Below are 27,377 nucleotides of genomic sequence, written 5' to 3'. Positions count from 1 at the left end.
GTACGGAACTCGACCAATCAGCGCTGGCTCTGCTGGAGGAGGCGGAGTCTAAGACCGCTCCACACCAGTCTCCATTCAGGTCCGACCTTAGACTCCGCCTCCTCCGGCAGAGCCAGCGCTGATTGGCCGAAGGCTGGCCAATGCATTCCTATGCGAATGCAGAGACTTAGCAGTGCTGAGCCAGTTTTGCTCAACTACACATCTGATGCACACTCGGCACTGCTACATCAGATGTAGCAATCTGATGTAGCAGAGCCGAGGGTGCACTAGAACCCCTGTGCAAACTCAGTTCACACTAATAGAATGCATTGGCCAGCGCTGATTGGCCAATGCATTCTATTAGCCCGATGAAGTAGAGCTGAATGTGTGTGCTAAGCACACACATTCAGCACTGCTTCATCACGCCAATACAATGCATTAGCCAGTGCTGATTGGCCAGAGTACGGAATTCGGCCAATCAGCGCTGGCTCTGCTGGAGGAGGCGGAGTCTAAGGTCGGACCTGAATGGAGACTGGTGTGGAGCGATCTTAGACTCCGCCTCCTCCAGCAGAGCCAGCGCTGATTGGCCGAATTCCGTACTCTGGCCAATCAGTGCTGGCCAATGCATTCTATTAGCCCGATGAAGTAGAGCTGAATGTGTGTGCTTAGCACACACATTCAGCTCTACTTCATCGGGCTAATAGAATGCATTGGCCAATCAGCGCTGGCCAATGCATTCTATTAGCTTGATGAAGCAGAGTGTGCACAAGGGTTCAAGTGCACAAGGGTTCAAGTGCACCCTTGGCTCTCCTACATCAGAGCCGAGGGTGCGCTTGAACCCTTGTGCAGCCTCGGCTCTCCTACATCAGAGCCGAGGGTGTGCTTGAACCCTTGTGCACACTCTGCTTCATCAAGCTAATAGAATGCATTGGCCAGCACTGATTGGCCAGAGTACGGAATTCGGCCAATCAGCGCTGGCCAATGCATCCCTATGGGAAAAAGTTTATCTCACAAAAATCACAATTACACACCCGATAGAGCCCCAAAAAGTTATTTTTAATAACATTCCCCCCTAAATAAAGGTTATCCCTAGCTATCCCTGCCTGTACAGATATCCCTGTCTCATAGTCACAAAGTTCACATTCTCATATGACCCGGATTTGAAATCCACTATTCGTCTAAAATGGAGGTCACCTGATTTCGGCAGCCAATGACTTTTTCCAATTTTTTTCAATGCCCCCGGTGTCGTAGTTCCTGTCCCACCTCCCCTGCGCTGTTATTGGTGCAAAAAAGGCGCCAGGGAAGGTGGGAGGGGAATCGAATTTTGGCGCACTTTACCACGCGGTGTTCGATTCGATTCGAACATGGCGAACACCCTGATATCCGATCGAACATGTGTTCGATAGAACACTGTTTGCTCATCTCTAGTGCTAAGCATCTCTGGAAACTCCTTCAAGATTGTTGGAAAACCATTTCAGATGACTACCTCTTGAAACTCATCAAGAGAATGCCAAGTGTGTGTAAGGAAATAATCAAAGTAAAAGGTGGCTACTTTGAAGAACCTAGAATATAAGACATATTTTCAGTTGTTTCACACTTTTTTGGTTAAGTATATAATTCCACATGTGTTCATTCATAGTTTTGATGCCTTCAGTGTGAATCCACAATTTTCATAGTCATGAAAATACAGAAAACTCTTTGAATGAGAAGGTGTGTCCAAACTTTTGGTCTGTACTGTATCTCAGTTTGGATATCAGTGTTGGATCATGTGTATGGCAGTTGGAAAATGAGTGAAAGACTTGCAGGCTTGTATTGGCTAATGCAGGTCATTTATTTTGAGAATACTGTATCTCAGGAACGGTACATCCGAGAGAATTGGGACCCAGTCTAAAACCTTCTTGGACACCTGATGTATCTGTGTGCAAATTTGTTGAAGATTGGTCCAGTCATTTGGTTGCGCATTGAGGACAGACAGATGGTCAGACAGGAACTCATTTTTATATATACAGTATAGGAGATTGAAAAAAAAATTTCATGTGACTGTCATTTGCATGTTGTATAAAAAAAATTTAAAAAAATAAATTTATATCTTGTGATTACTTTGGTTCTTAGTGTTCGCAGAGTTCGAGATTTGTGTTCTTATTGTTCTGCCCAATTTATTGAACGTACTATCATTTTAGAGATCCACAATGTTTTTATGTTCAGTACATTCTGCTGTTTTTTAAATTACCGTCCAATTACTTGTTCCATTTGTGACATAGCCAGCAATTATACAGTCTGACAGACAATATTTAAGCTGACATACAACTGTGGCAACGCCTTCATGTGTAGTCATCAAAATTTGCAAGAAATGTAGCCCAGTAACAAAGAACCATTGCATTGTAAGTGAAATAAACAGAAATATATTTAAGGTCGGGGCCCTAAGTTATGAAAGCGCAGCGTTTTGGCCATGGCAAAAAATGCAGTGTTTTACAGTACCTGTAAAGTGGATGGGATTCCTGCTAATCCTATATACACATTGAGGGGAAAAAATGCAGCAGAGATGCTTGTGTTTTTGTAAAAAAAAAAAAATGTGATGCGTCTCCGCAGTGTTTTTGGGCTGCAGCTTGCTACATAAGACCTTAGCCTTAGGGAGAATTAGGTAAACTTGTAATACAAGACTCATACTTACAATATGAATAAGCATTATGTTACAGTGTAGGAACAATGATTCCACTGATTCTATGAGATATCAATGAATGGTCCCTAGAGCCACCCAAATACCTTTACCAGGAAGATTAACTTGTCACCTCAACACAAACTAGCAAGGTGGTAAAAGTAGCTTGTAAGACTAAGATGTTACTTTGTACCCTATATTTAGTTCTCACTGTAATCCTGCAAAGCCCTTCAACTACTTTTTGGATCACATTCCTCAACTTCAGAAACTGAACGTAAAAAAAATTAATTTGTCCTTCTAGATCAGGGGTAGGGAACGTACGGCTCTCCAGCTGTTGCAAAACTACAACTCCCAGCATGCATACTGGCTCTGCTGTTCTGGGAACTCCCATGGAAGTGAATGGAGCATGCTGGGAGTTGTAGTTTCACAGCAGCTGGAGAGCCAAAGGTTCCCTACCCCTGTTCTAGATGATTGAAAGGTAATGTATCAATGTAGCCTACCTGACAGACAAAGGAACCTTTAACAGTTTGCTGTCTGTAGGGATTTTAGGACGTTACTATATTTCCCACTGCCTGATGAAAGTATACTGACTCGTAACAAAAGCAGAGTGACCACCACAGTACCAGTGGTATATGAAACGTTTCTTATCATGTGACTTGGAACAGCCGTGATTTAGATAATAAAGTATGTTGGGCACTAAAAAAAATAACTTTTATATAAAATGCTTTTTGTCTTAGTAAATATGAAAAGGGTAAATGATAATGGTCATCTCTTAAAATTAAAACATTCAAACATTCATCAATATGAATATCTTACAAAGGGTATTCCATTTACTGAATAGGTGATACATGTTAGATCTATGATTTTACGACTACAGGGATTCCTACTGATCAATAAGGAACCATATTGTGCTGCAAGAGCCCAGCTTGTGTTACTCTAATAAAGTTTTATCTATATCTATGAGAAACAATATGATGAATTGATGGGTAGATAGATTGCTGCCATGTCTGCACTAGACATATAGCATATAGACATAACACCATTGGTCTTAAATTTGGCATACCTTACCCCAGAGTGCTTCAAATAAAGAGGTGCACACATCGTAGGTGATGTAAGCTTTCATATGGAAGATCTGTGCTTTAAGTAATGCCATTTTTAGGTAAAAATCAAAATAAGGCCGAGGCCCCATGGTTTGGCCATGCAAAAATCCCAGCGTTTCACAGTACATGCAAAGTGGAGGGCATTCTGGCTAATCCCATCCACACATTGCAGAAAAATATCTGCAGCGGAAATTCTGCAATTTCAAAGACCATTGCATTTTTGTAAATCGCAGCATGTTAATTATACCTACGGAAATACTGGTGTTTTCTGTATAGGGACAGAGAGTCTGCAGAGGAAAACTACGATTGTTTCCACAGCGTTTTTTCTGCAGCCCTGTGGCTCACTACATAGGGCTTAGCTTCATGGTTTGCCCGTGAAAACTTTCCCCTCCCATAAGCATAACCACGTGTCTTGTTAATTTTACAAAAAACATTGACAATTTTTTTTTTTTTTTTAAACTAAAAATGCTACTTTTTTTTATGCCGGGAGACTGAACTCTCTCAAGCCCATGGTAAATTCCTTAGTCCTTCCCTATCTTCTAAGTGATAAGCACTGGAAAACTTAGTATTCTCACCAGCATCTAATAGTCCAAATAATAAAGTCATGTACTTAGTTTTAACTCCTGAAAATTTGCTTTGAAAACCAATGATGCTACTATGTTATATGTTGCAGATTGTGACAATCTGCAACAAATGCTGCATGTTCAGCATTGCAAATGGTGAAGGCTGCGGTGAAAACCCTGAGAAAAAATTGACACAGTGTGTATACAATATCTAAACAACAAAATGCATATGGAAATTCTCGCACTGTGTGGATGTTTTTTGTTATTTTCCACTGCAAATATTCTGCCTATCACTTTATTTGGAAAATCTGCAGCATTTCTGGTACATTTGAACCTAGCCTTAGGCTCTAGGGCCACGCATGGTGTAAATTCCGTGGTTTTCCCGGAAAAAAAAGTGGAGTTTTACAGTCACAGCAAAGTGGATGGGATTCTTGCAAATCCCATCCCCACTTTGCGGTAACAATATGTGCTGCGGACACTTGGTGATTTCCAAAACTGTTACGGTTTTGGAAATCGCAGCATGTCAATTATACCTACAGAAATGCCAGTGTTTTCCCCATAGGTATAAATGAAGCAGAAAGTCCACCTTTGCAAAAGTTCTGTCCAAAACACTTTGGGAAGAACCATGAATGCATTGTCACCGCACGTTTTCCCGCAGTGCTTTTTTGCCATGGGACACCACGTGGGGCCTTAGCCTTAATGATTTCCAAGTATCTTACCATTAATGTGCACGAGAAATTTTTTCCCACCCTAATGAACCACCCTTACTAACATGGATCTTCTTATCACTATGGCAACATGCACACCTAACCCCATTGTATGGACAAAGCCAACAATACTCACTTATTGTGATATGAATTATACACTGCTTGGTCTATTCTGCCAACCTATCTTTATGAACATTTAATGTGGAAATCCATAACCAGGAAAACATCATCTTAAGCTGATGATCATATTTCACATATGTTATAAAAAACAAATAAGGTGTGCCTTACCTACCTGGTTCCGTGTTTTGTGTGATTTCTGCAGCCACACTCTCCATTGGTCATACAGCTTGATACTAAGGTTTGAGCAGCCATAGGCATGTTTCTTGACCCATCCGAAAAATTGCTTCAGCTCTCGGCGGAGGGTGGAATTCTGTTCCCCAATCTTTGGATCGCATACTCCGGTAATCCTTTCTAAACAACACATATACCAATGTATATATCAACACATGTATACTGTAATCCGTACTTTTACAAGACACCCAGGCAAGCATGCTAGTCATTTAAAGGTGAAAAATACATTAAATAAAATTTTATGTAATGGAGTTGACTTAAAGTCTGAGGTCAAGTATCTGAAGAAAGCGTCATACCAAGCAATATGAGAGAAGTCAAAAGAGGTGATACACAATCCATAAACACGGCTATAGCTTTCCACACATCCATTTTTATTTTATTCGGTAAATCCTACAGCTTGCAGGTGATATTAACCTCATCTCAGAAATGATCTGCATGAAACAGATCACATCTGTATACAGGATAAACAGCACAGTCCCGGGATAAATAATGTCATTTTAATACTCATCTAGATTTGCCTTAGCGGTCATAAGTAATATTTTTAGAAATATTTCATCAGCTCGATTTGAAGCCTGCCCAATAAAGATACATGTGTATTTCTAAGTAACTTGTCATGGGAGTTAGTAGAACTGTTTTCTTCAAATCCTGTTTATATCCAGGATTATAAAAACCGGAAAATAATAACATGGAGATCAGTTAATAAATAAGAAACAGAGGCCTGTTGAAATTTGCTGGCACCAGATAAGGTATAAAAAACAAGAGGTATTTCCCCACTGGGAAATAATTTTGAAAACTGGCCTTTTCGCAAGAACACCAGGTGTCGGAGCATAGTTAAGACATTCTTGACTAGGATAAAGAGCAGTCTGTAGACTATTAAGTGTTCAGCCAACTCTGCAAAACCCTATCTGTTCCAAATATCATCAGTATGGATGATAACACTATGCCATAAGCTAAGTCAATGTTGTCACAGTAAATGCAGCCAGGTTGCAACCTAACTGCTGAAACATGTGAAAAATATTCAGCAGATAAGTCATGACAATGCCTGCACTAAGCACGAGGTGTTTGCTTAATATCAGCGAATAAATACAATATATCCCTGTAATATAGTAGGCGATACATGCCATTTCTTAATACATAAGTCAAATTTAGGTTCTCAGAATCAAGCCCTTAAAAATAGTCTTTTTAGAAATATATTCTGCTGCCTGTAGTACAATTGTGTAATATTTTATGTCAGTGTCCGCAGGCAGTAATACTATTAAATTGACATACAAAGCAGTCGTGTACAGTTCCCCAGTTGTCATTCCAAGCGAAGGTAATGTAGTTATAGCTACGACTGACAATCCTCTTATGGGAAGTGTACTAGCAATAAAAATGCGGTGTGACCGCTATTCCTGTAACACATTTAATTGATTTCTCAGATAGCTATTTAAGGCCCTACGCAGCAGTCCCATTTTTCACAGAAAATTTGCACTTGTTTTCCTAGCGGGAACCTCTGCTTCTATTATACCTATAAAGAAAATGCCAGCATTTCCGTAGTCATTGCAATGCTTTTCACAAAAAGTCGGTGGAAAAATCGCAATGTTTATGCTACATGGGGCCCTGACCTTAAATACAACTTAAGTCAATTTTTTTTTAGTCATTTCAACTAGAGTGGTATAAAAATTCTTATTACCGTATATACTCAAGTATAAGCCAAATTTTTCAGCACAGTTTTTGTGCTGAAAAAGCCTCCCTCGGCTTACACTCGAGTCAGCAAAAAAAAAAAAAAAGTATTTATTTTTTTTAGAAGGGGGGAAGTCTATGACCAGCCGCAATATCAATGTATAGACTCTCCTATAAAATAGTGGGGAAAAAAAGCTTGAAAAAAAAATAAATAAAAGTTCTAAATCACTCCTTTCCCTAGAATACATATAAAAGTAGACAATGACTGTGAAACACATACACATTAGGTATCCCTGTGTCTGAAAGTGCCCTGTCTACTGAATATAGGGTATCTGCAGTGCTCCTCTTCCGTCGGAAAGGGGTTAATAGGAGCACTGCAGATACGCTATATTCAGCCAGGCTGAAATCCAAGTGGGGAAAAAAAATCCCAGTCCTCAAGGGAAGGGGCAGACAGACAACCAAAACACCTCCTCCCCTTCCCCAGCAACTACTGCACCCAAAAACTCTGACCATTTTAATTTTTGAAATTTTCCAGTAGCTGCTGCATTTCCCCCCTAGGCTTATACTCGAGTCAATAAGTTTTCCCAGTTTTTTGTGGTAAAATTAGGGGCCTCTGCTTATATTCTGGTCAGTTTATACTCGAGTATATACAGTAATTCCAGAAGAGAATTATTAAAGAAAAAATTGTCCTTAGGCCTTATTCAGATTTAACCCCTTATGGATCCAGCCATTTTTCGGTTTCGCATTTTCATTTTTCACTCCCCACATTTCAAGAACCATAACGTTTTCATTTTTCAGTTCACAGAGTCACATGATGGCTTATTGTTTGCGGGACAAATTGTACTTTGTAATGGCACCATTCAATATGCTGTGCAATGTACTGGGAAGCTGGAAAAAAGTTCAGAATGAGGTGCAATTGGAGAAAAAATGCATTTGCACCAAATTCATATGGGTTTAGTTTTTACAGCTTTCACTGTTTGGTAAAAATGACATGTTACCTATAACATCTGCGGGTCAGTACAAACATGACGATACCAAATTTATATAGTATTTGTAATGTTTTGATACCTTTTAGAAAATGAAAAACTTTGCAAAATAGGAAAAAAAAATTCGCCATATTGTGACACCTGTAACATTTTCAGATTTAGATGTATGGAGCTTGGTGTGGTGTCTTTTTATGTGGAACAAGATTACGTTTTTATTGATACCATTTGGGGAAAGATCTGATGATCTGATCACTCTTTATTCAATTTTTTTATAGGAGGCAAAGAAAACACTATTTGGCTATTTTGATTTTTTTTTTCTCGCCTATACGCTGTTCACAGTATAGCATAAATATTTTAATATTTTAATAGTTTGGGCATTTTGGAGCACAGGGGTACATAATATGTTTGTTTACTTCTCTTTATTTACTTTTATATCTGATCTAGGGAAAGGGGGGGATGATTTGAACTTTTGTTTCATTTTATTTTTTTATACTTCAAATTTTTTTTTCTTCTTTTACATGTATGATCAGACCCCCTAGGTACCTTGAAACCTAGGTTGTGGCCCACTTCTTGAGGACTTAGGCTCCATTCACAAGGAGGAAAATGGTGAGGAATTTGGTGAGGAATTTCAGCACTGAAAAAAAGCCTCCCATTGACTTCAATGGGTTCTTTTTTCCGCTAGTGGAAAAAAAAAGCTAGCAGAACCCATTGAAGTCGCTGAAATTCCTCACCAAATTCCTCACCATTTTCCTCCATGTGAATGGACCCTTAACTCCGGTCTAAAGTGAAGTGAAACTGAGCTAAAGAACACAGTGGAAACTCATCGCATCGCATATGTGGATGGGATCAACTAGAATCTCAGTAACTTTGCTGATACTGTAAAATTTAGAATTTTTTTCTGCTACGTTTTAATAGCAGCCAAAAACGCTGTATTTCTAATATAGCTACAATCCAAATATACAACACAAAACCATTGAGACTATATATGTAACACTGAAGATAAAGAATGATTAGAAAATGATGAAGTTCCAAAAAACTAACCACTCCTTGGCGTAGAGGCAGCAGTTGGATTGCTCCAGTCACTCCAGATTCCTGCTTTTTTAGATCCATAGATTCCAAAAGGGTTACACCGAACCTGAACAAAATAAACAGTTCCTGGCTTCAACCCTGCTAGACGACAGGAGGTCTGGTTACCCACATCATCGACTACCTGAGAAGAATACAGACAGTTTGATGTTTATGCTGTATAGTTATAGAATGAACTCATTTCTTATGCATAGGATCTACTTAAAGAAAAGCCAACAGATAGATGACATCAACGCACTAAGGTACACTGAAGTATTATAACAATATTCCTATCAGAGATGTTATGCAGCTATTAAAATGTGAAGCACAGTGAAGTATGCATGAATGATATATATATACCTTCCATTCCATGCTATCTTCTACTCTATAGCGAATCTGGTATTTGGCTTGAAATAGGAAGTCTTTTAAAGCGGGAGGAGAACTCCATCGGACACTCAGCTGATCTTCCAAATCCCCTACACGACTCACGTGGACATCTGATGGAGGGTCTGTGGTGACTGCAGAAATTAGCTAGAGACTGTTAGAATATGTCTCAACCATGCAAAAGCTAGCATGAACAAATAGTACTCTGAGCTGGAAACATTTATATAAATATATATGCATTTCTACATTTAGCATATTAGTATTTTAAATCTTGTTTTTAATTCAATCAGTCCCCAAATTATAGTAGCCATACAGTGACCATGGCAATACAAATTAATTGTTGAATCATGAAACATTATTACAATTTGTAATAATATAATAATAATAATAATAGTTATTATTATTATTATTATTATTATTATTATTATTATTATGCATTACTTACCTGAGACGACCACTAACAAGTTGCATGGAAATATTGTTTTCTAAAGTTATGCTATCCAATATACAGATGACATGAAGAAGCTAAAAATCTGGTCTAGATTGGGGATTATGTTTTGGTCATGCCCCCAAGTTTGACCTGCTGCGTAAATGCTGTAGCAAAAAAAAAAAAAAAAAAAAAAGAAAAAAGAAAATGCTACATATTACAGTACCTGCAAAGTGGATGGGATTCTGACTAATCCCATCCATACATTGCAGAAAAATATCAGAAATGCTGAAATTTCAAAAATTCGTCCCGTTTTTGTAAATCACAACATGTCAATTATACCTATGGAAACGCTGGCAGTCTTTTCTGCAGCTTTCTCGGCCGCGGCGAGAGTTTTCTCTGTATGCTGTAATGCATTTGTTTCTTTTATAATGCATAAAGTTTGACTATTTAAATAAATATTGTTATTTTTATCCTAACATAAATTTTGTCAGAATTACACTGTTATTATATGATAATATTAGTGATACACCCATAGGAAGGAATCACCTCTTAAAGACATGTACAACTAGTCATAAACGTTCATTGACTACCTTTCTGGTTGAAAGAAAAGGTTTTGTGTAAAGTCATTTGTACATGAATTGTTTCCTCAGGGCACGGACATGTGCTAATGTATCTTACCTACATCAAGAATGTCCAATGTTATTATGTCAGATGTAGTTGATCCCAATCTGTTTGAAGCTTCAACCCATATCTCATAGGGTGTAAAGAGGGCAAGATCCTTAGGGATATGACAGGAGTATTGCCCCATGGTGTGATATTCTTGGCATGTATTGTCTCTGCCATACCACCTGGAATGTATAAAAATTATTGATATCAAATAAATAATATATTATAAACCACTCTACCTTATTAGAATAGGTTAGTACTATAAATATAAAGAAAGTAATTGGGGGACATATGGTGGAACTGTATACGAATATGATGTAAAAAGAAATCTATGATCTGGTTGTATTATATTCTATCATTACATTTTCAATATAACGCATATACTTAGATACAAATACCTGAGCTTGTATTTCAAGGTGTAGTTTGTGTGCAGATAGGTTTCCCCTTCACTCCCAGGAACCCACTTACAGGTTAAATCTTTCATATTCTTTGACCAGCATGTGATATTCTTTGGTTTCTCTGGTGGCACTAATAAAAATAATAAAAAAACAGATATTTCATGTTAGAAATCAGATTGATTTTAGTGTGCCAGATTACTCTGTATTACTTGATTTATCATTGAAATAATAATAAAAAAAACTACACACAAACCCACAAGGTAAGTTGTAATAACATATTCATGGAAGGCGGGATAAATAACTAAGATTTAAGTGTGCCAAAGCCACAATGCTCACTGCTGAAATTCTGGCTGCCTACACCATTAGTCAGGACATATGAGCCTACAGCATGTTGTTTTATTATTGAGCTTAATATGTAGCATATATAACAGTATGCAGTAAGGTCCCAGGCTAGTGATGGCTAGTTTATTATATACCCATTAATTGCCATATAACTAGAGAGTCCCTTTAAGTAAAGTCTCCCTTCAGATGCTATTATGATATACAGTATATAGATATGTACTCCTCAGTGCAGGTAAATAACCTGATTTATAGATATGTTCTTATTGGACTATAATTCTGAAGAGGATGTAACTTATCTCTTTATGAAATGTAATAACATTTAAATTTTAAGGAGGATTATGTATTAAAAAATGTAATATATGCAGCCTATCATTAGGTTCTGAGAAATATGAAAGGATACGTAACTTGAATTATCACAATGACATAGTAAATAACATTGAAAAAGATTGAGGTCCATCAGGTCTAACCTGTAACATTGATCCAAAGGAAGGTAAAACCCAAATGAGGTGATCACTAATCCCAAGTAACATAAATCAATATAGTAGTGGGTAATTCCTCACCAGCATCAAATGCTGAATGGCAATTAGTTATGGAGCTGCATAGTCTCTTCATTACATCTACCATTATTACCTTCTGGGGTATGGTATTACATAGTTTAACTACTTTACTTGTACTTAAAGAGGACCTTTCATCAGATCGGGCACAGGCAGTTCTATATACTGCTGGAAAGCTGACAGTGCGCTGAATTCAGCGCTCTATCGGCTTTCCCGATCTGTGCCCGGTGTAAAGCGCTATCGGTCCTGGTACCGTAGCGCTTTACAGTCAGAAGGGCGTTTCTGACACTTAGCCAGGGACGCCCTTCTACCCAGCAGCGCCTATCGCACTGTACTGTGGAGCGGGGAGGAACGCCCCCTCCCTCTGCTCACAGTGTTCGTCCATAGACGAGTATTATCAGGAGAGGGAGGGGGCGTTCCTCCCCGCTCACACAGTACAGCGCGATAGGCGCTGCTGGGCAGAAGGGCGTCCCTCGCTAAGTGTCAGAAACGCCCTTCTGACTGTAAAGCGCTACGGTACCAGGACCGATAGTGCTTTACACCGGGCACAGATCAGGAAAGCTGATAGTGCGCTGAACTCAGCGCACTGTCAGCTTTCCAGCAGTATATAAAACTGCATGTGTCCGATCTGATGAAAGGTCCTCTTTAACTGTAAAGATCCCCATCTTATATAAATGCCTAAACCACCTTTCCTCCACTGGTAAATGTCTACTGGTCCTTTGTTCACATCTTAGAAGTTCTTTGTGCTGACCTCACCTAAGGCTTTTTTTTCCAAGCTGAATAACTTTGATGTTGCTTGCTTCTCTCTGAGAGCTTCCATCCCATTTAATAATCTAGTTGAACCCTCTCTACCTCTCCCTGTTTACAATGTGGATCCATAAACTGAATCCCATATTCAAGATGTGGTCTTCTATGGTATTTATAGTGGGGAAATATTGGAATCCAGGATTCTTATCTTTCTTTCTATACACTTAATAATCCTATTAGCTTTTGCAGCTGCTGCTTGACATTGAGTACTGCTGTTTAGCTTACTTGTAACCAGAATATCCAAGTCCTTGCTCTGTTAGTATTCAATAATACTATTAGGCTGTGTTCACACAATTTCGGCTCGTAATTTGGCACGTAGACGCTTTGCGGGCCGTATACGGTTCCATTGATTTCAATGGGAGCTTGGATCGTATACGCGGCGCTATTTTGCAGCCGCCGCAAAATCACGGCCGCAAAATAGCGGGGCCTTTACGGTCCCGGCTCCCGTTGAAATCAATGGGAGCGTATACGGACTGCAAAAGCTCCCGCGGCGTCTACGTGCCAAATTACAAGCCAAAATACATCGTGTGAACCCAGCCTTAGGGCCCCTTCACACGGAGTAAACGCGCCGCACATCGTAAACGCGGCGTTAACACGGCGTAATCGCGCACCGTAAAAAAATGCGGCGTACACGCGCCGTAAACGCGCCACAATGCGTGGCACGTTTACTCCGTGTAAAGGGGCCCTTACTGTGACCTAGATGCAATACTTACCTACTATAGTGTATTAATAATTGCTATAGACAAATGGAAAGGAATTTGTCTTTAATTGTGACTGTAGTTCCAATATTGTCACAGCAAAATATTGACTTGTTTTAACTAATTCTATACAGAATGAAGAAACTACTTAATATATAGTCCATACTTTGTATCAAATAGCAATAGTACCCAAATATACAACTTAACAATTACATAGGTTTCTACAAGGTAAATATATGCCAAAATAGTGTTCTTTTTAATATTTATGGCAGACACATCTCAATACCATATTTGTTTTATTGTTTAAGGACTGCTGAACAACATTATCTACTTTTGTAGCTCTAAAAGTTAAGGAGCAGATGGAGCTAAGGAGCTCAACTATATAAAGGCAAAGGAAAAGCAAACTTTAATTCGCTTTACATGGATCTGAGCAAAATACATGAAATATTGTTGTAAAGTATTAGGCTGATGTGGGAAAATGTCACAAAGTAAGAATGATTTTTAAAAAATGTTAATAGTTTATTTTTGTCAGTTAAGAAAGTGAAAAGTGAATGATTAAGAGAGAAATCAATATCACATTAATATTTGTTGTGACTACCTTTTGCGTTCAAAACAGTATCAATTGAAGTAACTCATCAGGGGGTTGTTCCAAGCATCATAGATAACTAACCACACATCTATGGATGTAATCCTTCTGTGTTTCCTAGACAGACTTGATGATGTTGTGATTTGATTTAGATTTCTCTTTTGTTCATTCACTTTGCATTTTCTAAATTGACAAAATTTTCCTAATTGACACTGCTCTTTTTGACAGTCTTTATTTGCAGAATTTTGTCCACACCTGTCTATATCTTTTGCACAGTACTGTGTACTAGGTGTACCAAGAAGAACTCAAAAGAAATTATTTAACACTTTAAATGATGTCATAAATTTATATTTACATATCTTTGCTGTTTTCAATGTCATGTGACATTGTGTTCACATTAGACAATTATTAATCAAATAAAATATTGTTAAAGTGTTCATTGACTATGTAAATATGGTTATAAAAATGACACAGAAAGCAATTTCCCCACCTTAATTCTCATTCTGTCTGACTTCAGATTCATACCTGCGTTCGGGTTTCTGGTATTCGGGTCCATTTGGAGACCAGAAAAACGGAAACCCAATCCGCTTAATCCCCTCCCACCGACGGCATTTTTTGATTTTCGTTTATGGTTTTTGACTCTCCCCCTTCCAAACCCCATAACTTTTTTATTTCTCTGCTCTCAGAGCCATATGAGGTCTTAATCTTTGTGGGACAAATTTTTTGGAGGGGTTAATGCGCGCTGAATTCAGTCTATGGATGAGTACTGCCGGGGGGAGGTGGGCATTCCTCGCAGCCTAGCATCATCGCTGGCAACGCCCGCTCTGACAGTATAGTGCTATGGAAAATACTGTCAAGAGGTGCGTTCCTCACAGACTGTCAGAAACTCCCTTCTGACAGTGAAGAGCTATCAGTAACGGCACCAATAGCTCTTTCCCCGGGGAATTCAGCGCACGGCTTTCTAGCAGTATAAAACCACGTGTGCCCAAGGACATGAAATGTCCTCTTTAACTGAAGCTCAATCTATCTGTGAGGCTGGCAGTCTGTCTCCCCTCTGAATATATAAGTGATAACAGACTAAGTGAGTGGTTAAGGTGTAAAGCAGCCTGATAAATGGAGAAGTATGGCCAAGAGGAATGTGAACTTGTATAATGAGAAAAAAATGCAAGATATAGGTGTTATCTGCATATTAGCTATCTGCTAAATAACCAGTGTAGCTGTAGACAGGTTTACATAGTGATGGCTCAATCATTTACAGTCTCTACTAAGGTACCCCATATAAAAGCCAAAGGAAAATTATTAAAAACAATGAAAAACTAAAACTTGTTGGAAAACCCAATGACCCTCGTAACAATGTTATTTTAAGCTAATTTGGTTATGCTAAAGTAAAACAAATCTCCTTTGAAATGCAGACACATTCCTGAAAAGTAGATCTTCTGTCATATTAAGTATGGATATGTGATGAAAGCTTTTCCTTGTGTTTTGTGCTCTGCTTAGTGATTGTAGAATTTGTTTTAATCCTCTGTCATAGGATTCTGACAAAAAGTATGGAAGAGGATAGTTATACATAACAAAAGGAGCTTTCAGTGTCTTCACACTACTCATGTCCTCATAGAAAAGTTCACTACAATAAATATCTAAGAAATCAAATATGGGTTTCAGAGTTTCCAGGATTTTTAGGCCTCATTTATGAAAACTGTCCAACAAAAAACTGACCTTGTTACCCAGAGCAGGCAAACAGAGATCAACTTTTATTTTACCTGGAGGATGCTAGAACAGAAGATCTGTGTGGGGCCTACACCCTAAGTCTACAGGGGTGAGATTGAGCCTCAGCATTGACATGGGGTGCATAGACATCATAATACTCAGAGCATCACATATTAACACTGAGACCCACTCAGAGGCCTCAGAGTTTACCGTAGGATGTAGGACATTATCCAGGAGAACAGAAGAGGACCCAGCGAGAATGCTGTACACTGCGAGGATAACCTGAAGAGGTGAGGAAAGTTGAGTAGAACACCTCCACTGGGCCTCCACCTTATTATCTTCTCAGACCCCAAAGTATAATGATTTAATTTCCAGTTTTATCCAAACAAGTTCAGTCTGATACAAATCATTGGGCTCAACTGTCTGTACCCAAAACAAAACAAAATTTCAGACGTTTGCCAATCTCAATAGGTTTTCACCACTGCTCACCAGGCCTCCTGCACTACAATCGGGAATTTTATCTAAATGATGGAATCACTGATTGTCCAACAAGTGTTTAATTATGGTCTTGCCATGATGCTGGTAGCCCTTTGAGTGTGATGACCCCTTAAGTAGGAGAAGGAATCCCTAGCTTTAAGACTAGCAAATGACTTTTCCTCCATTCCTTCTTGACATCTACAGTACTCATATAGTGAAGGTTGTAAAGGGTTAGTCAGATAGGTTAGTTAGAGTGAGGGGTTTTGCACCAACCCTCAATCATATTGTAATTGGTTGTCATGGAGCTTTGGGCTTCATGAAGGCTACCAGATCTGCCTTGGTAATATACCCAGTAAGTCCTGCCTCTTGCAGACATGATATCTCCTAGGATTAAGGGGCTAAAAATCAAAGATAAAATGTAAAATAAAGTGTTTCAAAATTTAAACAAAGCCTTAAATAAAAATTGAAAAGACCCCTTTTCCCATTTTACATATATAAAGAAATAAAAAAAATAAACATACTTGATATTGCCACATCTGAAAATTTTTGATGTATAAAAATTAGAGATGAGCGAACACTGTTCGGATCAGCCGATCCGAACAGCACGCACCCATAGAAATGAATGGAAGCACCTGTGATGCCGGCCGGCCGCCGGCAAAGTCAGCGTCACAGGTGCTTCCATTCATTTCTATGGGTGCGTGCTGTTCGGATCGGCTGATCTGAACAGTGTTCGCTCATCTCTAATAAAAATCTAAAAGTGTTTATACCGCACAGTAAATGTTGTAACAAAAAAAATCACATTGACCAATTGATAAATTATTTTGGTCACCACCATACCCCTCAAAAGTGGAATAAAATGTGTATGTACCTCCCACAGAAAAACCCTCACACAACTCTGTAGGTGGAATTGTAAGATGTTATGGGTGTCAATATGGTGACACAAACCAAATATTTTATATATTAATATTTTTTTGTATTGCTGTATTCCTACTGACCCACAAAATAAACGCAAAATAAACTCAATAAATTCAAATGTCCTTGTTGCCACATAGTGAACCCTGTATAAATGAAAACCAAAACATAATGGAAGAAGTGCTTGTTTTTACACTTCACTGTACTCCATAAATAAATACTCACAAAAACAAGTCCTCATATAATTGTGAATAGGAAAAAAACCGAAATAAAAAAAAAGTTATGGGTGTTGGAAAGTGAGGAGATAATAATGAAAAAAAAGAGAATATCTGTTTCAGGAAGGAGTTAAAGGTACTGTCTAGAAGCCACCAATGTCTAGAGGTGGACGAACCTCTCAAGATTTGTTTAGTTCCAAGTTCAAGTGGCTCGGTTCCCAGATTCATTTTGAGTCAAACAAGTTCAGAAAGAAACAGAAGTGAAATTATTATCTCCTCAGACCTCAGAATATAATAGGTTGATGCCCTGGGGAGGTGTTTAAAAAAACAACCCCACCTTCCTTTTTTAGGTCTCCTTGCAGCATCCGGTACTTTCTCTCAGCCTCCTCGGTGATATGATGAACTGTTGTGGCCCAATCACAGGCCTCAGCGGTGACCCTAGGCACATGACGTCACCAGGAGAGTGCCAGATGCTGGGATCTGGCCTAAAGTAAGTAACAGAAGGCCTCTACCTACTATACTCTGCGGTTTGAAGAGATTTACCACAATGCATGTTACGGTGGCCATTTTAGTTTGTCCAAGACAACTCTCTACTTGTTTGGTTTTGTTAAAAACCAAACAATTTGGAATACTGGGGTCAAACCTGACTTGGAACAAAACAGTTCGCCCATCAATATCAATGTCCAATCAGTGGTCTCTGACTGCACTAGCAAAGGCCACAGGAAAAGCATTAACACCCATTACGTACATCATGCATCCAACTGGAAAAGGTCCAGTGGGGCTAACACTTTCTTCTAGCAAAGAGACTGAACCTCTAGGGATCAAACATCGGTAGCATTTCTTAACAGTAAGGCTTAGTTATAGGAATATTTCATAAGGGCTGGGTTGACATGTTGGGTTCTGGTGAACAACTCACTTTAAGGGCTAGTTCACACGTGAGTATAAGGGGAGGTTTTTGACAGCGGATTTCGCGTCCAAAACCTCCCCTTATAATGGTGGTCTATGGAGACCGCCGGGCTTCTGTTCTCCGCTAGCGGCGAGCTGCTGCTAGCGGAGAAAAGAAGCGACATGCTCTTTCTTCAGGCGGAAGCCGCGCGGGCTGCGCCGCACGGCTTCCGCCCGGCTGCAGCACCCTCCATGTTGGCTCATTCATTTGAGCCGACAGCGGAGGTGAAAGCCGCGACCGCGATGGTCGCAGCGGGCGGGTTTTGACAAGAGAGAGACGCGTCTCGCCACGTCTCTCTCTGTGTCAAAACCCGCGCGGGCAGTTCACGTGTGAACTAGCCCTAATACTTAATAGTAGCAGTATCATAAATGAGCATCATCCAGCAAACCGACAATAAATTTGTTTCATTACTTATGATAAACAGGAAGCCTTTTCCAAAGTCACGGTGAAAACTCTCCCAAATTTATTTTACTGTTTTTTTGGGGGTAAATATTTCCTTTTCTGTAGCTATTTATTTATTTTACATGTGGCCGCTAATGGAAAGCCCATAGAGAAACTTTTACTACAGCAAATAAATAAATGTGCTGCAGAAGTAATTGACTAATGGTTATAGCTCCTTTTGAAGATCAACAATGAGATCTATTAAATTGTCTACTGAGGTGCCTACAGAGCCAAGCTGTAATAAATATCTGATTTTGTTTGACATTCTTAAAACTTTTCACCCCATGACCTTACAGGCTCTTTGCAGATTCCTGCTCGGTTATCCCCATGACAGTGTTTGATGTTCTGTTTCTCCAGGTTCAGTTGTAACATTATGACCATTTGTGGATCCAAATCTCTGTACATATTAATGTGCATATCCTTCTTGGCTTGAATAATTCCACATATGAATTTATACTTGTGAAAACTGATGCAAATGGAGATTTACAATCCCGAATCACACTAAGGCTAGGGCTACACAGTGTTTTGGCTGTGATTCCAATTATGCACCCAAGAATCGCCATGCAGTCCTCCAACTCCTTCACTCATGTTAATGAATGGAGTCACATTGCGTCCCCAAGGGTGCCAAACATGGCTACTTATTGCTAAAAAGTCAAACATTGCTTGACTTTTTTTGCAACAATTATGGCACCATCATATCACAATGCAACTCCATTTACTAACATAAGTAAAGTAAGTTTTGGGATTTTTTTTGTTCCCCCCTATCAGTATGTCTTTGGAGTGTGGGTCAAAACCCACACAAACACAAGGAGAACATACAAACTCCTTACAGATGTTGTCCTTGGCAGGATTCGAACACAGGACTCCAGCACAGCAAGGCTAACCACTTAATCACCTTGCTACCTATGAGTAAAGTATTTGCTGTGTAGCCCTAGCCTAAATGTGTCCGTAATAGGGACCTGGATAATGATGATAATTAGAAATGCATGATTAGGGTATGTTCAGACAACAGAATCTGTAAGACTTAGGGCCTGTTGACACAGCAGAATCTTGCCCTGATGTTAATTGTTTGATCTTGCCTCAGATTCTGCAGCTGTAAGGTCCATGGCTTGGGTATCCCACTGAGTAGGCCCACTATCAAAGAAGAGCCAGGCAAGGGGGGGAGCAGAAAATGAAGAGGAATCTCAAACTCCTCATTTTCCAATGACTGAACATATCCTAATTTTTTAATGTATAGTTTTGTAATTCCTGTGACTTATTAGACCTGACACCTGTATAGGGCTTAGCATGGCTATTCAGCTACTTTACCATATATTATATTTTCTAAGCCTGAGAAACAAAGACATACATCCAACATATAGACATGAGCCCGCCAGGATTCTCCCGTCTTTGCTGTGACACACCAAGTTATCTCCTGACTGCTGCTTGGATCCATTCAGGTTATTCAAGGCCACGCTCAAGACTGTGCTGTTCAGTATCTTATAGAGCTCTGCTGGGAGCCTTCTCCCATTAAGGGTCCAGAACAGGTCCTCTGCCTTCAGGTTTAAGTCAGAGTCCACTAAACAAGATGCGGTTAGTGATGATCCTATCATTAAGGTTGGGTCTTGTGGGGATATTACAGCAGGATCTGTAGAAAAAAGGTGAATAAACATGTTAAAAATTGGAATTAGAAGTGAATGTTAGGGGGGTTTCAGTGAGCTATAGGACAGCATGCATAGGGTGAAAGCACACATAATGTGTATGGACATGTTTTCATAGGTATAGGTGATTGTTCAATTTTCTATATCTAAGAAGAAGCCACATGTAAAACTGGAATATAGTCTACAGTTTACAGTTAAAGAAGTAGTTAATCCTCTAAAACAATGATCAGTAACTATAGATTATTAGCTGCCATTATTTGATATCTACCAGTAGGTACGAACAAATAAGCAGGGCCATACGTAGAAATGATAGAGCCCCAGACATCAAATGAGATCAAAGTGTTTTGAGAGGGGCCTGCAGGCTCCTTACATCTACAGGTCCCATAACAATACCCTGCTGCCACGATAGGTACACCATGCCAAATAAATGGCAATCCCTGTTCCGAGGCTACCACTGGGACCCCATGTATTCCACTGTTATCACTGGGTGAACTGGCAGACCAGCACTTATTTCCCAATGAGGCTGAAATGAAACTTAAGACAATTCCTATTACTATCATGTCATCAAGATGGCACCAGCTCAGTAGTTGAATAGGCACATTAGCCTCAGACCCTTACACCCCCCCAATGGCACAGTTGCAATGTAATCACAAGTAGGTTGTGATATTCTGCCAGAAGCAGGATTTTATGGGTTTAATGTCAGAAGTCTTGCATTGTATTGCACTAGAGATTGAATCTCCTACTGGTCAAATCACATACTAGGACTAACTATATATATATATATATATATATATATATATATATATATATATATATATTAAAATAAAATAATTGATAAATAAAACTAAATGATTATTTAACCCACAAAGATAATGGTGTAAAAAAAAGAAATAATAATCAATGAAAAAAAATCATACCTTACAAAATATGGCACAAAAATAAATTATATCTTTATTGTCAAGTATAGGCAGAACTTTCCAAATACAGCACCTTAGGGTAAGTTTTTGCCGCCGCAAAATCACGGGCGCAAAATAATGCGGCGCATATGCTTCTAACTCCCATTGAAATTAATGGGAGCATTTTGAGCGCGTCATCTGCCGGCACGTGTATACGTGCCAGATTGTGCTCCACTTTCCTCCATGTGAACTTACCCTAACAATGACTGAAAAATTGTTTAACATAGTAGATCACTTTTCTGTCATAGCTGTTGGTATTACATAAGGTGCTGGTCAGCACTAGAGATGAGCGAACACTGTTCGGAACAGCCATTCTGAACAGCACACTCTGATAGAAATGAACAGAGCTTCCATTCATTTCTATGGGAGCGTGCTGTTTGGATCGGCTGATCCGAACAGTGTTCGCTCATCTCTAGTCAGCACCTTAGTGGTGTAAGGCTGAAGACCCACATGGCATAAATACGAAAACCGCAGCGTTTTACAGTTCCTGCAAAATGGATGGGATTCTAGTCTATATCCCATCCACACATATAAATACTCGCAGTGGAAATGCTGTGATTTCAAACACCATCACATCTCTGTAAATCGCAGCATGTCAATTATACCTATGGAAACTCCACCAGTTTCTGTAAAGGTATAACAGAGGCTGAAAATTTGCAGAGAACTTACTGCATAAAGCGCTGCAGGAAAAACTACAATGCGTGTTTGTTGCATTTTTTAACTGCCATGTATTTTAGATGCGCCCGCTATGTGGTTCCTTAGCCTAAAGCAGGAATAAATACTAGTATATGGGCAGCACAGTCAAGTCCCAACTCCCCTTTTATCTTCTTATGATGCTGAACATGTAACACACTGATTCCTTAAGGAATAAGCTGTACAAATATTGTTTTAGGATATCAACATATGTATGTACGGAAAAAAAAAATGTGATAAATAAACACTGCATGTTACATAAAGGGACAAAAGGTGAAAATGAATAGTAGTTAGCTATAAGTAATTGATGAATATTAAAGTGTTGGACAAACAAAGCTTCATGCTTTAAATAATGATACATTGATATATTAAAAGATTAAGACTAATGTGACAATATTCCACAAAGGGCTAAGGGGGGATTTAAAATTTACAAAAAGATGCACCTTTTCAGGCATACATAAGAAAATTGGTAAATAAATGCAAAAATCTAGAAAGTACCCTTCACTGAGAGAACAGGCAGAATGGTGTTAAAATGCAATGCACAGCCATCTGTTCTACAGCTTCTTAATGACACCCATGACAATTGAGACAGGAAAAGAATCATGTACTTAATTATTTGTTGTTATCAGTTCTGTTTTACTAGCAGTTATTAGAACACCCAAGTTGCTGGATTTTATACATAATAGCCTGCTTTATATGTATACACATTCTGTATGCGCATATATATGTATATGTACATTTAAATACCATATTTATATAGCAAAACAATTATATATTTTATTCTGTATAATAAACAGAGGAGAACTCAATGCTACACCACTTGTAACAACAGCTGGTGCCCAATCCCATTTTTACAGCTAAGGTTGGGTTCACACCAGTGTTGGCTTTCCATATGGGAATTATGTTCCCCTCTCCGCTTGAAAGCGGAGCAGCACATTTCTCTCCGCATTTTTTTAACCTTTTTGGGCAGAAACCAGGCAGACCCCATCATAGTCTATGGGGTCCATAGGTTTCTGCGGGTAACTGCTTTTTTAAGAGGATTAAGTTTCCGTTCGGGGAGTCCCCAAGAGGACCCATCAAAAGAAGATCAAACGCAGATGTTAACCTAACCTTAAATAAATGTTATTTTACTTTTGTTTACTAATATTGCAGACTCTCATCACCTATTAACTCATTAACTGCATTTTTTTCATTAATACGAGAACTGCACCGTGAAATTGACCTCATGTGCACAAGACAATGCATGCACGTGATCAATTTAGGTTTCCTATCACGGGCGACATCCTGCTTGAGAACGTGAATGTCCTGTTTCTATTACTCAATGACAGATGGTATTTATAGGCGGGTTAAACTACCCGATCCCCAATTGGCAGTTTCTATTCCTCAATGACAGATGGTATTTATAGGCGGGTTAAAGTACCCGATCCCCAATTGGCAGTTAATGGGTTAAAGTGGGTTTCTATTCCTCAATGACAGATGGTATTTATAGGTGGGTTAAAGTACCCGATCCCCAATTGGCTGCTTCTATTCCTCAATGACAGATGGTATTTATAGGCGGGTTAAAGTACCTGATCCCCAATTGGCCGTTAATGGGTTAAAGTGGGAACAAGAATTTCCTGGATTGACTCTCTTGACCCTATAGTGGCTGCATGGGATGCCATCCTATACACCCTTGATTCTATCCATAGAAATGTCATGTTGTAGAACCAAACAAATTAATACATTTGGCATTTTCCTGCCTTTTAATATGTTTTTACAAAAACTGTGAATATTCAAAACTTTGAAAATTCCCTTAAGGCTAAAAATCGCGGCGTTGTAATGTGCAGGCAAAGTGGATGGGATTTATGCGAATCCACTTTGCGGAAAAGATCACAGCACGGACACACTGCGATTTGCAAAGCTGTCGCAGCATGTCAATTATATATATATATATATATATATATATATATATATATATATATATATATATTATAATGTTAAGAGAAAGTCCGCAGAGGTAAACTCTGTGAACTTTCTCTTAAAAGCGCTGCGGAAAAAACTGCAATGCGTTCACACAGCGGTTCTTCCCGCAGCGCTTTATCACTGCGTTTACGGCCCGTGAGACCTTAGTCTCAAAGGGTTTTGGCACCTTTTATAAATGTACTTCCTCCCAAATAGCTGCTGACATGATGATCTAGCTGAAAGAAACCACCTGACTTGTCTCTATGGAGTGATTAAAAATCAAGTGTTTTGTAATGATTCAAAGTGCTTATGGTAGGCTAATCTTTCGCACTCTCTATATACTATAATATTATATACCATGGCCCGTCACCCCTGCAATGATAATAATCAACATATAGTTATAACACCCGTCATGAGATAGTCACAAGTGTATTTTCATGTACTACACAATACTTACACCACATTATATAGCCAGATCTTATTGAAAATTAAACATTCCTAAACTGTAACCATATTCTTACAAGAATAATTTAGTGTTTCACAACAGAAACATAGTTGTTAGTTGAGGTTTGTGGGGATGTGGTTCCAGTGTGGTCATATTGTGGTTTCTCATGGAAATTGAATGTAATATACTGGCCAAAAATGTAAAAGCAAAGCAAACCAATAATTTATAACATGCCATTACATTTCTACCTCAGTATTATCAATAAATTGTACAAGGGGCATAACTATAGGGGTTGCAGAGCTAGAAATCACTACCGGGCTCTGAACCTTGAGGTGGCCTCAAAGGGCCCTCTGCCAAATAAAACATTCCATTATTCTAAATGGCACAATAGGTAGGGGCCCCTTTATAGATTTTGCACTGGGGCTAGGAGTTTTAAGTTAAACCTGTAGTAAATTGTAAACCTTTAGAGATGAAGTGCAGTGGTATTCTAATAAATGTGTAATATGTAAAAGTCTATAGACTATGGGAAGAATATGCAAATCTGTCTTCCATGATGTAATTAGGAAGACAGTGCCTCTGTCATGCAGCCCAATAGAGGGCGCTCCCTTTAACATCATGCCCAACTTTCCCAGAGGCCTTTGCTGCAATGATGTGGGATTTTACCAATTACAGTCTCTCAGCCAAGGCCAGCTGTTTCAATCTGATTGGATCTCTTCAGCCCGGCTCAGAGAAGACTGACTTGGCAGAGGTTAGAGGCTTCTAGACAGGGTTAAGGGGATATCGTCACTCCTTAGGGAGAGACTACCATTTAGGTGTGTGTTGTCTTATTAAGCCATTTTGCACTCCACTGTGCAAAGGAACATGGGAAGAAAATGCAAACCTGTCTTCCATGATGTAATTAGGAAGACAGTGCCTCAGTCATGCAGCCCATTAGAGGGCGCTCCCTGAGGATATGAAAATCTGTCTTCCATGATGTAGACTATGGTGATTATTATTCATACATTTCTGATTTAGAATTATTCAAAGTAAACTATCAAAACTATTCATGGTAAACAGTGACATTATTTTTTAGCTGCCTCCATTCTGACGGGTGTCAGTACACAGCAAATAACCGGTCAAACAGTTTTTGGCTGCAGTAGAGACCTACCCAATGATAGATTGAGCGACAAATCCTGTGTGCCAAGTGGGACTAGGAAGTAGAGACCAGCTGGGAAGCCAAGAATCATGAGAACAGAGCCAGCAGAGGATCATTGAGTGAGTATTGCTTTCTTAATCTTTTAAAACATTCTGAGCCATTTGTACAAAATTCTTACCCATCTTTTAAAGGATCTCTATCATTGGGAAAAGTCATTTTTAACTAAGCACATACTTGTATAGCCTTTAGCAAAGCTAGTCCACACGTACCTTTTGTATGTTAATTCCCTCAGTAGTTTTTGAATGAGACTGCTTTTATTCATATGCTAATTAGCCTCCAGCGTGCACCCGGAACTCTCATTGAGCAAAATGTATGTGTGGAATAGCCTTTCTAAAGGCTATGCAAGTATATGTTTAGATAAAAATGACTTTTCCCAATGATAGAGCCCCTTTAAGGTCTCTTGTGCATTACTATGTTTTAGCTCTGTACAGGTTCCTACTTGTTTTGAGTCATTATACAGCATCAAACCAAAACGCCAATAGTGTATTAACAAGGTGTATTTAGCACACAGCCAGAGGCACCTTTATCTCCCCCTTTTCCTATTGCTGGGGTAGTCCCCTTAGTTGGAGATACCACTAGTTTTTTGTGTCTGGAATTTGAAGGGGCAGACTGTGTTTAGATGGTGCCTGTTTATACACTTTGATCAGGTTTTTATGCCTTAACCTTTTAAATGTAACAATAAATGTTATTTTTTAAGTCTTCATTATACAGCATCCACACAAGTCAGTGGGCCGATGCTGAAACTCTATGTGATGTCATGCAGAAGTATACAGTGGTTTTTTCACTTAAATTCATTTGGAATTAGGCAGACTAAATTTGAGATCCAAGGGGTGTGGCTTGGTGATGTGCAGTGCCAGTGCTGGAGATGGCCCAGGAGGTTCGGCTCCAGCACTGGCACTGCTTATTCCCTGGGGACTGGTGTAACACCTCCTGGCAGCACGCCTCCTCTGGTGGATTTTCCTCTGCCTGAATCTGGTCTACTTGCTGCACCTTGCCCACTTAACCTTCCTTATGTCCCTTGTGTAGTTGATACATTGGGAGAACTCCACCTCCATCTCAACGCAATTCCATGGGGGTGTTCCATCTCAACGCAATTCCCACAAAAGCAGATATGGAGGCATATGTTGCCCATTTAGAACAGTTTTACAAATCTGAAGTGTCTATCATTCATGCTACTGTTCAACTCCTGGAGCATAGACTGGAAACTGCTGAGGATTCCTCTAACGCCTTCTCTGAAAGGCTTTCGGCTCAAGATGCCGTATTGAAAACTCACCCCTTCGAACTCCAATAACTGTCTGACACCGTAGATGAGTTGGAGAACTGCAACAGATGCAACAATATACACAGGGCCTCCTCAAAACCATTGAGCCTCAACAGCTGACTATCTTTATCTCTCTTCTGGGAGTCAAATACCCCCATCAGTGGGACGTGAACTGCAGGGTTCACCATTACAAGGTAAAAAAGGGCATAATGCGGAAAGCTCACACTTTTGGGCCCAGTTCTTTTCATCATCTGTCACTCTTATCTCATCTCTCCCCCATACTGGCTAAAAGATGTGTTCTCAAGCCTCTCTTGAATATCCTAATCCGTAACCACTTCCCTATCGAGCTGCAGGTGCACAAGTAGGGGTGGCTCCTTTCCCTCACACATCCTGGTGACATCTCAACTTTCTCTGTGGCCATGGGCATCCACTCAGTGAACATACTGGACTGGCCTGCCCTACCAGGAGCATCCATGAATGTCAAAACTCCCCAAAACCAAATGCAGACCTAGGTGTCGTAAAGAGATTGTGCCACAGTTGTGGGCACTGATCCTTTGGGGCATGGCGATCTTCTGCTCTAGTAGCCGTGTTTGGACAAACAATGGGTGTCCATT

At 39.4% G+C, this 27,377-nt stretch overlaps 1 protein-coding gene across 2 annotated transcripts in view; it reads right to left on the bottom strand.

Annotated features, from left to right (window-relative positions):
- CRLF1 (cytokine receptor like factor 1) overlaps nt 1–27,377 on the bottom strand; it is an 80,748-nt gene that overhangs the window by 10,843 nt on the left and 42,528 nt on the right. The window contains exons 2-7 of one of the 2 annotated variants that reach the window (XM_075282244.1): nt 19,981–20,259; nt 10,948–11,077; nt 10,562–10,731; nt 9,430–9,587; nt 9,046–9,214; nt 5,294–5,476 (exon numbers count right to left, since the gene is read on the bottom strand). In XM_075282244.1, coding sequence (XP_075138345.1) covers nt 5,294–5,476; nt 9,046–9,214; nt 9,430–9,587; nt 10,562–10,731; nt 10,948–11,077; nt 19,981–20,259 — 1,089 coding nt within the window. The remainder of the gene's footprint in view (nt 1–5,293; nt 5,477–9,045; nt 9,215–9,429; nt 9,588–10,561; nt 10,732–10,947; nt 11,078–19,980; nt 20,260–27,377) is intronic. The other variant, XM_075282235.1, reaches the window with a different exon arrangement.

Source organism: Leptodactylus fuscus, chromosome 1 (genome assembly GCF_031893055.1).
Source record: "Leptodactylus fuscus isolate aLepFus1 chromosome 1, aLepFus1.hap2, whole genome shotgun sequence".
NCBI lineage: Eukaryota > Metazoa > Chordata > Amphibia > Anura > Leptodactylidae > Leptodactylus > Leptodactylus fuscus.
This window is presented reverse-complemented; position numbering and strand designations above follow the sequence as displayed.